The sequence below is a fragment of the Rhyacophila brunnea genome, unplaced genomic scaffold (genome assembly GCF_057557595.1).
Source record: "Rhyacophila brunnea isolate RB1 unplaced genomic scaffold, BYU_Rbru_1.0 scaffold_17, whole genome shotgun sequence".
Classification (NCBI taxonomy): domain Eukaryota; kingdom Metazoa; phylum Arthropoda; class Insecta; order Trichoptera; family Rhyacophilidae; genus Rhyacophila; species Rhyacophila brunnea.
Window position 1 is genome coordinate 18,686,844 of NW_028232827.1, and position 12,739 is coordinate 18,699,582.

The 12,739-nt window shown below is 28.9% G+C and overlaps 1 protein-coding gene across 1 annotated transcript in view; it reads left to right on the top strand.

Moving 5' to 3' along the window:
* The first annotated feature begins 2,351 nt into the window (after nucleotides 1–2,351).
* The window catches only part of LOC147073791 (metabotropic glutamate receptor 2-like), a 411,881-nt gene continuing 401,493 nt past the window's right edge, over nucleotides 2,352–12,739 (top strand). The window contains exon 1 of the mRNA XM_085944815.1: nucleotides 2,352–3,460. Coding sequence (XP_085800941.1) covers nucleotides 2,911–3,460 — 550 coding nt within the window. The 5' untranslated portion in view covers nucleotides 2,352–2,910. The remainder of the gene's footprint in view (nucleotides 3,461–12,739) is intronic.

The window sequence follows — 12,739 nt, forward strand, 5'->3', positions numbered from 1 at the left end:
TTGTAAGTTTATTTTTGACTTAAAATAAAAAATATTTTTCTTTTTAATGTTTTCAGATACATATTTATTAATCAATACAGTTGAAATTGTAAATTAACAAAAAAAAATCTCAAATGCAAGCTTCGTATTTTTCCGCTAGGTGCCTCTTTAAAAAAGGCTCAGTAAAGGCTTCACCTTAACGTATTATTTTTTAGTACAAAATTTACTTATATTCAAATATAAAATAAAAAGGTCCAAACAACCTTATCTTTTTTTGGCATGTAGGAGATTTTATCTTTAAAAATCTCATCAAATGATAAGCTTATTACATCTATGATGTAAAGTTCATATTATGAAAAGTGTACCTACACACTATATAACGACCGAATAAATTAATATTTATTACGGTTTCATTAGTTATGCATAATAAAAATGTCTAACAGTTTTATTTTTTAAGCCGTTGCTTAAATAATGTTGCGCAATATAAAAAAAAATTATAATTGGGTTTTCATATTTTTTTTATATACCTACACGTGGATTAGTTTTAAGTGAGTTAAATTGTTTCCTGTCTAATATTTTATCTGACATCTATATTTTTCGAATAAAATTGTCATATTGTATCGTTAGGCGTCTATATTATATTATTCATATAATTTCTCTCAATACACATAATTTTATTGCCAAAGAAATATTTACAATAAATTTTTATATAAATGATAACTTATTATGATACAGTTTACAATATAGCATAAACATTAAAAAAGTATTACATGCATTAATTAAACTGGTGCTTACAATTAATATTAAATAGCTTTGATCATTTTTTTTATTTTACAATAATAATTGTCGGGGTAGTGATATTGATAGATTTTTTTGACTAATATAAATTCGTCTTTATGTTTTATTTTTTTTCTCAAATATCATTCTCAGGAATAGTTTTAAATATTAAAATGTGTGTCAAAAAAAAAAATATTAATTAGTAGATTAAATATTTTCCTTCATTGCTAAATAAAATTACGAAAACCATTTAAGAATATAATATTTAACATTCTTTTTATTGAAGAATGATGTTAGAAAAAAATTACAAGTTAGGTCTCAAGATGAGTATTTTCAACGAATTAATCATCTGACCTCGTAAATTATATTTATAATAACTACGCTATCTCATATATTTCAATTTGCGTCATGATATGGCTACAATTTTTGTAATTTTAATCATGGTAACGCCCACAATGGCCGAGCGGTAACGTGTTGGTTTATAATCTCGTTTGTCCCTGCAACATGTATTGAACCCAGAGTACCCAATAAGTTAGGCAAGTAGTTAATATCCATTTCTCGTAAAATAAAAACTATTAAAACAACTTTCACTCCGTCAAAGTGCATATAATTCTATTAGGATAATGATAATGCTATATGATTTATAGATGTGGAATTTTATTGACTTTACAAAAAAAAAAATGCAAAATAATTACATTAATATATCTAGTGGGATCGATTTTTGAACGGCAATGAAAACCACATTTCTTAAGCTTAATCTCTCTAACGGCTACTTGATAATGAAAATGGGCACTTAGTAACATTTTGTTTAAAGCTCAGTTTGTACTTCCGCACATTTAATTACCAAAACAAGCGCAGCAATTTACATTATGCTAATAACCCACAAAATACAGCGCAATAAAAATGAAGATAAAACGTTAGTCAGGAATAAAATGGGAAAACCACTCAGTTCCTACACCACACCAGTTACTACCTTTTGAATTATCAAGTATAATTATAATTATAATTGTAACCAATCTTTTGTCCAATTATAAAAGCCGTAATGAACAACAAACTTTCTAACCATGACCACTTTGTACCATCAAGCTTTTATTATACCTACATAGTATAAAACGACATTTTACAGAGTATTCATAGAGTTTAAAGTAATATATTTTTTATAAACACTTTAACTAACAAATTTGGCTAAACTCTAATGACATTTAACCACTAATGCGTACTCTATGTAAAAACTTTCAGTTTACCTATTTTGTAGCCTACTATTTTATTGTTTAAATCTATCATATCATGTATTATTTTAAATAAAAGGATATATTTTATAATATTGATGTATTATATTTCTAGAAAATTATGTAGGTAGATCTTTTAAAATTGATGGATTATTTTCGTGAAAATGATTCAAGAAATTATCGAACAAAGTGACATTTTAAAAAATTATGTGAGAACAGAAATAATATGTGATATTATAAACTCAGTGAAATTGTTTTAGAAAAAAACGTGAAGCAAAAATGATTATAAAACAAAAGTGGCAATAATAAAACAACAGAAAGAAGTATGTTAGAACTTCAGAGTCATTGCAAAAAACCGTTTAAATATAAATTAAGATTACATTTTGTATTAAATATTTCATTAGTTTTAATAGTTAACACTATTATCAACAACTTTATCAATACAATCAATGTGGAATGTGTTCGTCATGGAAGTTTGGATGTGTTTGACTACCCGACATTTTATCAGGACGATGATTCGAAGTCGAACAACGAATTCAGTTTGGCCGAAGAGGATCTTTTATTAGCATCTAAAGAGAGAAATAAGAATGACTTCACAACCGACGGCACGTTTGAAGAATTTCAAAGTTTCTTTATTGATAGAGGGAAAATACGGGATAGAGAAAAATACGAGACGCCTCCGACAGAAACACCGCGTAGGAAATCAAGCAGAAAGCATCACAAACACAGACACAGAGGCAAGAAAACTAACATAGACCTGAGTCAATCTTTAGAAAGTTTTTTCAACGCAGTCAGTTTTTCACAAGCGCCGTTGGATCACGTAGATAAAGAAAATGAATTCGTTTATGAAGATGACGAATTCAGTAGAAACGAGGAACGTATCCAACAAGTAACTCAAAATCCTTTCAATTTATCGAGCGATGAAATGGAACAGAAATCTTTAAAAGAATTTGAAAAATTCGTAAAAGACGTCAAAGATAATGAAACGCAGGAGCTTTTATTAAATAAAAACTATCAAGATCTTAACAAAACTGAAACATATCAATTTAATATCAAAAAACATCATAAAAATCATCATATCAAACACGAAGATAGACTGAATGATAATTCACCATATTTACTTAAAATGCTATCATCAGATTTAATAGTTGATCCTTCACCTAGAGAGCTAATGATGATTGCTCCAGTTCCCTTCTCTTACCCCGAAATCCCTTGGCCTGTGAAGAAAGAAGCGGTGGTGGAAGGGGATGTTAATTTGGGTGGGCTGATGATGGTTCATTCTCGCGAAGATGATGTAACGTGTGGGCCAATCATGCCTCAGGGGGGAATCCAAGCATTGGAGGCTATGCTTTATACGCTGGACATATTCAACAAAAAACTGAAACTTGTGCCAAATGTAACGATCGGAGCGCACATCTTGGACGACTGCGACAAGGACACGTACGGGCTGGAAATGGCTGTCGACTTTATCAAAGGTGAGTTATTTATTAAGTGATATTATTGAAATTGCTTTCACCATTTCCTAGACTAATATGATGCGATAGATAATAATTCCACATATTATCTTTATATTGAATACGTATTATTTTGATAAAATAACGATAAGTATATCGTGGGCATTCTTTCAATATGTCTTATTTGACATCGATGTCACATAACTATTTGAATTGGTAGTAGTAATTAGTAAAATATGATGCCTAACCATACTTTGTAAAAGAAATTTGTCGTATCAGTACATTTAACAGCTTAAATTACCTATCTGCCTATTTTTTTTAAATATGCTTTTTCTATAAGTAAGATGAAGATTGATAAAAAAATTATATTTAACCTACAGTAATTTCACCAAGCCAACTTAATAACCGGCCACTTTTAAGCTTCATAATATAAGAAAAATGTTTCGTTCAGTTTTTTGATTTCTATGTAAAGACATAACAATATAATATAATATTACAAAGTGATATTATAATTTTTAGAATCATCCACAAACAAATGTGACATATTATATTACATAACTTCATAACACAATACGATTCTATTTAATAATATTATACTACATAGTACATTATAAGATGAACAAAAAGTATTTCTTAATGAAATCGGTCAAATTTTTTTCAGAGAATTTATTTCAAAGAAAAATGTGTATAAAATATTGGAAGTTATGAAAAGATTTAATAATGCTATTAACTCTGGCTTAACGCCAATTATGGAATAGTATTAGAATATCAATCTTTGAATCAAGTATGTGTAGGTATTTGAATTCAGAGCATTAAAGTAATGGGTTAAGTAAATGTCCAACAATTGTAAAAAACGATTATAAATCATTTTCAAAAATAACTTAGGCAAATTTCGGTGCATATACAGAATTGTAGACTCTAAAATGTATTCTATTCCTAAACAGGTTTAAATTTATGTAATAATGGCAAAAAATCTAATTATGGTGTTGTTAGTGGTATTGATCTTTGCGTCAATATCTACTTTGTTGATCGTTATAACATGAACCTAATGCTTTTTTAATAGACCATACACCCGGAACTTTTAGAAACTTAAGATTTATAATGGACAAAACCTCAAAAAGAAAATTAATTTTGCATCGCATTTTACGTTCCTTAACCAATTTAGAAACTTTCTCTTTAAACGTTGTAGACTATTGACCAATATACAAACTAGTTGATACTAGTATTTTTGATAGTCAAAATACACAAGTAAAATAAGGTAATAAACGAATAATATTTTTTGAATACATTATTGTATTACACTTAGTTAGTAAAATTGGCGCTACAAAACATTCAGATCTATGGCCGACTGCATAATTTCCTTTTAAGAATCTCTATCTAGAACGCTCTCTCTCCAGTTTGTCACACTCAACCTCTCCACGTCCTATTTGACGTTATCCGCCCATCTCCTCCGGGGATGGCTTTGTTAGTATTTGATACTTATAATATTATGTTTTACGTAATAAACGTGCGTTGTGCATTATACTACTGACTCGAAAGACGTGAGTCAAATGCTTTTGATAAGTCATTCATACACCATGTATGATAACGTGCCGAAGATAGAAGTGATGCAAATAAACGCGATCATTAACAATGAGTTAAGAAAATGATTTATAAAGTGGATTGCAAAAAATGTTGGTTCATAAAGATTCGGCTTAATATCATGAATAATAATTAGAAAAAGAAAATGGTAAACTTTGTAACTCAAAATACATGACATAACAATCATAGTAAGTTATGAATTGTACCATTAAAATAACCTAAATGAAAAATTTCATTTTTTCGTCAGGAGCGTAGCAATGAGGCTAGATTCTTGGGACATTTATACGTTTATAGATTTTTCTAAACTGTTCTAAAAGCTTGTACTACTATTAAATACTTAACAATATCATCCTCCAGTATACAGAGGAACAACAGAACTATTTAATTATGGGGAGCATTTATTTTATTATTCCAAATTTGCGCTCTATAACATATCTTTTGGTACTACTTACGAAGCAATGAATGAATGTACTACATTATTAAAACAACTTATACCACAGGGCAGGTAGATGCACAGTTTTATCTAAGGCCAGAATTAATATTACAGTTTCGTCGCTTTGTGATTGTAATATTATCATAGTGAAAAGTTTTGATGAGTTTTCTGAATGATGAACTTTTATGTAAAACCCCATAATACTAGAGCTTTCTACTGCCAATTTCCTTGTACTGGCTTATTAAATACACACCCTTTTAATACTAAATTTGTGCGTGCTTTAGTAGTGTATGGCTAAAGTTTGATAATAATACTCCGCATATTATAATATTTGATCTCTGCTACTATTTGATTAGGTATGTAAAGTGTGCTTTTACTACGTATTTGATGAGCGGAGAAAATATCATTAACTACTTTAGTAAATTATTGCAAATGGCTAATAAAATTTAATAACACAGCTGTCATTATGCTCAAACAGCGAAGCGTTTAGAGTAAGTTTATAATTAGTTTACAAGGAAAACTTATCTTATACACAACAATAAATCGGTAGGAACGTACAAATAATACAAATTGATGTTGTATAAGAATGCTAGCGTTTGTACCCAGCTTTGCTTGGGGGTTTTCCTTGGTATTTTTGTATTTTTTTGTTCCATTTTACTTTATAAAAAACCAAATAATGAATGTATTGACAGTTCTTTTGTCCAGCATGTCAATACTATATAAGCTATGATTGTGCCTTTGCTTGGTTATATTACACTATTTTTTTTTCATAGATAATCTTGCAACCGTTGACATGGACACTTTTTTTGGAAATTATTGTCATCTCCTAGTAACTTTTTGAATTCCGCTCAATATATTGTACAATAAAATTGACTATAGGAGAAGCATTCAGAACGTAAGTTATTTATTGTCGCATTGAACGATGTTGACCTTATTACTTTTCGTTATGGCGAAGGCAAGGCAAAACGAGAATATATAATATAGTTAGGTAGACTCCTGCTATTTATTCTCAAAATACGTGCGTTGATCTGAAGTTTGACCAAAGAATCTTTTTTAAAAATTTTGATGCTTACTCCTTTAGGAGCCTGCTATTTGGGATCTTTTAAATTCCGAAGAAATTTTACTCAAATCAGAAGAAAAAAAATTATAATTTTAAGATGTCAAAATGTAATTTTCGTTTACCAGTTACTCGAAATTGTAATATTTACAACTCAGCAAAACATCAAAGCAATTTAATGAATTCAAATATTTCTAAAATAATGTAACCCGCACGTATAAAATTATAAAACTACATGGTTGAAGTTACCATGGTATATTATTATGTACCTATCCATTATAAATAATATTTTCTTTTTAATAATCATTGTTTTTAATTAGGTACCTATACTTATATAAAATTTATATAATAACAAAATATATCATATGCAGCTAAATAAATCTCAGCTGAGACACTGTAGCTTAATAAAAATTAAAAAAAGAAGTTTCATTTTTAACGTCACTGCATTCAATATTTTTGATCATAAATCAAACACAATAAAAAGGTAGAGAGGTACATAATTAATATTCCAATTGGTACTACTATTATGAAGGTAAGAATTTTTTATTCCAAGAGTTTGAAATACTTTTAGTAAAATGACCAATGTATATTCGTACATTGAATTTGCATTAGAATAATATAATTAATTTAGAATAAACGGAAAAGAAACATTTTGTTTTCACTTGACACATAATAACTGAGTTGTAGGCGACTAATTTATACCAAGTCACTAATTACAAAAAAAAATAACAGAAAAATTTCGACCGTGACCTTGAACTGTCAAATTTTATTACGTAAACTTGAAACACCCACAAAATAATGACGAAGCGATTTTCGTGACAAAATTTCAACCGAAAATGATCAATAATTAATGTGCTATGCCACTTTGGTGAACGTTATATCGCGTTCGTATAAAGGTGTATTTCAAAGAAACCACTTATTAGGTCAATTCACCGTTCAGGCGTACCTGAAATATGGGTATGTCGTGAAAGGGATTACTTAATTCCCGTCTAAGCGATTCTTATCGTACGGAAAATTACACAATACCTGTGGATAACATCGCGCCATGTCATGTCAATTTCATCGTTCCTCTATTAAACAATTATGAGATTATAATATTGTTATAAAATGCAAGGTAACTAAATAAACAATAATTTTAGTCTTATATAATGTATGCGTATATTAATTTGACGTACTAACGTTTTTGTTTATACAAAAATCTGTGTTATAGCAAAGTCGCTTGAAACTTTCGAAGAAATAATTAATTGGTGTAATGTACAAAAAATTACACTATGTAAACAAAAAGAAAAAATCTGCCAATGACAAGTATACAATATAATAAGATCTCTTAAGCTGGTCGAAGTCTCACATTGACCAAACGAGTGGGTAAAACAGGCCTCTAAAGTTGCGTACCAGCAGCCATTTTATGCGCACAACTCTGTGAGATTTCAATCGATTATTTATTTTGTACCTTTTAAACAAAATTATTCATTAAATAAACAAAACAATTATTTTGCTAATATCATCTTCATCCATCCTTGCTGATAAATGTAGTCCTACATCCATAAACTCTCCGACTCACTTTTCTAGTAGACTACTAAAACTTTTTGAAGTTATACTTCTTTAGGTGCGTTTGTAAAATCAGATCAGAGTGTATTTTTGGCGTGTGACATGTAACACATAATTTATTTCTTCACAAAAAAAAAACACACTCGATTGAAATCAAACCAAGGATTGTTCGGTTATCAGCCAAACGCACAACCATTACGCCACAGAATGATACTGCAATCGTGACGATTATACAGTATAATATTATAGTTTAGAATTGTTCCGTTGCTAGGCAGCGAATTTTTATTGTCGGCCATTTGCAATTCAAACTATTAAACGTCATAGTGGCAGTTGTTACTTTAAAAATAAAAACAACGATAAATAATTATTTAATTTAGTAATATAAGTTAAAGTGTATAGAAATAAACCAACGGCGTTCCAATAAGTGGTCCTTTTTCTTGAAGTTAGTCGAAGAATCTAGTTTATCACAAGTTTTGTTTTTGTTTTATTACGGCAAAGAAGTATAACTTCTAACGCGCGTACATAAGTACATACACCGATGTTTTATTTATCCATTTTGTGTTTACGAATGAAATAATATTATTAAAAAGATTATTATCGTCTACGGAAACATTGAAGGTCGACGCGGAAGAGGAAGGTTACCTTATTCATAGTCCGAAAAAATAATGAACGATATTAGGTCTTTCAGTACCTTTAGAAGTTTTGTATTACTGTGGAGGAACAATGCGAAAAAAGTCTTGAGAGAAACAAGAATACTTGTTCATTTTAAATTAAATTTATACAACGGAAAGATTCTAATTGATTAATTTATTTATGCATATAGCGGCAGTTTATGCAAGTGCCACATCAAATTTTGTGTAGCACTTTAAAATTAACAATTTATTAAATTACACTTTGCGTTACTATTTGAACTGTCAATAATAATTATTTAATCTTTGCTCTCATTTTTGGGGCTATTTATTTTGTACGACCAATTTGGTTACTGCTATCAATTCCAAAATTCCTACCCGTCGTATTTGTTAACCTTTTAGATAATACTATGATATATTACCGTAAGCTTCGGAGATTAGTTTTTGAACAATAATAATATAAATCATATTATTATGCAACCAATTTGTATGAAGTGGTTAGTATACCGCTCATCCCTAAAACCATGGGTGCCGGTCCAAATCCCAAATATTAAAAAAACATGTGGTTTTTACTGTGTATTTTTTACCCAAATGCAAGAACTCCATAGGTTAGAGTCTAACAGGGTTTCCCAAACTATGTTCCGCGGAAAACCAGTATTCTGTCAAACCTGAATAGGTGTTCCGCGACCATTTGGAAAGGTTTTATACACTGCAACACATTTAAAGATCTTCTACTAAGTAGAAGTAAAATAAGTAAAACTAAAATAATTAAAGAATCTTCTTCATATTGAAAGGCGAGTGATGATCAATCTCTACTGATGTTTATGGCCTCAAGAATCTAGGTCATGGCTCCCACAAGAGGGTGGAGGCTGACAGGCTTCTAGCTTGGTAGCCTGGGCTTATAGGGGGCCCGGCGCGAGGGATCAACCAGCCAAGTGAGATAAACTCACATCACAAACATGCACGAATAGTAAAAAATGTCAAAATGTTAGACACATGTCTGATTACTATGTTCTATTAAAAAATATGTTAACTTAACTTTCAATCACAAATATAAATGCTAATAATACATACATAATATCGTATAAAATAATATACGTTATAATTCGTATTTTTATATATAAATAATAAATAAACCTACATATTTTGAGTAGGTAGTATGATATTATATTCAAATAGTAAGCACACATAATATTATTTTCAATACATTTCATGAAAGTTTAAACAAATGTATATTCGTAGGTTAATTTTAATATTACGTACAAGGCCGAGCAAGCCTTGATTACAAATGTTGTTTTTTAATATTTTTTTTGGAATTTAGTTATAAAATGATACCGGTTAAAGGGTCACGTTTGCCTGTAGCAAAAATAAGTGCACTTTTGACAAGACTTTTTTGCCACACTTTTTTGGACAATTTCGGTCGATTTCTTCTATAATGGTGTGTTTTAGCTTGTGAGTTGTTTGTCAGATTGTTTGTGTAGTACCTTTCATTTAAGTCACATCAAAGGAAACAATCTGTCGCTGAGATGGTCAATTGATGTCGCTAGATTTGGCATTATTCATCCAGAAAATTATTTCATTGTAGCACTGCCCCTGATGAAATCGTATACATACTGTTATATACTATTACCCGATTCATCAATTTCAAGAAGAAAAAAATCAGGATTCATTATCAATTACCATTTGATTCATTTTTTTATTCAAATTAAAATTTCTATAAGTTTAAAGTCAATTTTTTTAATTATTATTGTCTACTAGTAATGCATTATTTTACCTAGTTCCATTTAATATGAGAAATACCATTTTAATATGCTCTTCTCAAACATAATAACAATGATAATATATTATATTGCTGTATGATATTTTCAAACTATTCAGATTTCAAATAATTTATCTATTTATTTATAATGTTTTAATGGGTTTTTATTGTATTAATTTGCTATATAAATGTACATTTATCTTCTGCGTCAGTGTACATTTACCATTGGTTAATGTTCATAGTGCCCGAAGATTTTGAACATTTAAACCCGAGTCGGTAAAAATTAGTATAATGGAATAGCACTAAAAATAAATCATTGAGAATTAACCAATTCATGGTTTTTGCGTTAAATCTGCTTGTAATTAATAATCACGTATTTAGGGCTTTTGGACTTTGTAGATCATGAGTGCAGGTTGAAATCCCAAGGGTAACTGAATTTTGTTTTTCAGTTTTTCTTTAAACCACGTGAGCACGTTACTTTCTAGAATTGCCATTATTCTGAAACTTTCTACAATTTCCACGTAATGTATCAGTAGACGAGGGATGGTCAACCAGTTGTTAGCGAACTGTGCTTTAAAACGAAAAGTGATTATTATGTTTTGTTTAAATTCTAACTAGGTTGTTTGGTAGATTGTTGAATAGTAGATTGAGGCAATTTGAAAATGGCTGTTTGTAGGTAAATTTTTGTTTAAAAGAAGGGTTGAAAGTGTGTAGTACCTAGCTATATTTATAGTCGATGTATAGTCGGATAAAGTAATTCAATACTAGAACCTTGTTTACGGTACCTACTTACAAAAATAATGGTAATATTGAATTTCATTTCTAATGTAAGTAACATTTTGTGAATTACTTACTACAGTAAATACAAAACCTGACAGTACCATTGAGTAGCCGTTCCTTACAATAAAGTAGAGAATGAGCAAAATTGAGAACATTAGTGTAATACTATGATTAATTGACAAATATAAATTGTCTTAAATGACCCATATCCACAAATACCTTCAGGTACTAATTATTAGATTTTACTAAGTAACTAAAATAATAACATCCGTACATCCTTGCTCAGTAAAAAATGTTGCTTACTTTTTTAATAATTGATATAATATCTATATTTTTAAATGATTTATAATAATATTATTTATCTATACATCTAATTACCTACCACATTTAAAAAATATTTTTATTGGTGTAAGGCATTAGGCATACTTACATTATTAAATAAATAAGTAGGCATGAAATAATATATAAGTTCAACAACAGTGATAAAAAATAATATATTCGATACCCACTAGTCTTTGCACCCAGCATGGATCTTCTATATAAAAATGTGTATTTCTACACTTCGATATAGCACCTTCTAGGTTGTTTTTATAATATAACAAATATTAATTATATACATGTATTGTCCATCCAGTATCTTGTCAAAAGTATTGTTATTGTGTAGGTTATAATAATTGTTTGTTCACTTTGTTGGGTTACGTTTTTTTACCAATGTTAGTTCTTTCCCCTATGAACATAGATAGTGCTTTATATATATTATTTTAAACCAAAAAAAAAATGTGATAAATAAAATTACATAATTAAGTACATTAGATAATACGTTTTCCATACATTAACCTAATATTATTGGGATAAATAATTACTCATGAAATAGAGTTTCCATGACTCATTAATCGAAAAGAATTTAATTGAATAAGTTACGAAAATTTTTGAAAGAAATGATGTTTATTTTTAAAATTTAAACCCAATATGCCATCGTCAATTTTCAATACAGGAATTTTCTTAGCGTAGTGCGACCTAACCTTTATAAAATTTACAATTTTTAAAATAACTGCATATGAGGACTCTATAATTAGAGAAAAACCCACAACACTAAATTATATAACAAGAATTGAAAGTAAAATTTCTAAATATACGAAAATTAAATAATAATATGCTTATATTATTAAAATGAAAAATCTATTGATATTTTAAACACAGAAAAATATCATAATAATTTGTACATATTATTGTATATAATATTTTAGTAATAACTGTCCAGACCTCTATTAGATTTTTAAGTCTTTAGCGATGCAGGTGAACTTTATATTATAATATAAGACTGAAAAAGATCTGTTGGTTAATTTAAAAATTTATTATTGCTTGTGGAATTTTCCATTTTTTAATTGAACCAATTATAAAATCGTAAAATAATGTAATTTCACTTTATTATTCAATTTTGATTATTTTTAGAGAAAACTTAAATTTTCTGTTTTTTATTTCAATTCTCCCACTGCTTCCGACATGCTGTCTC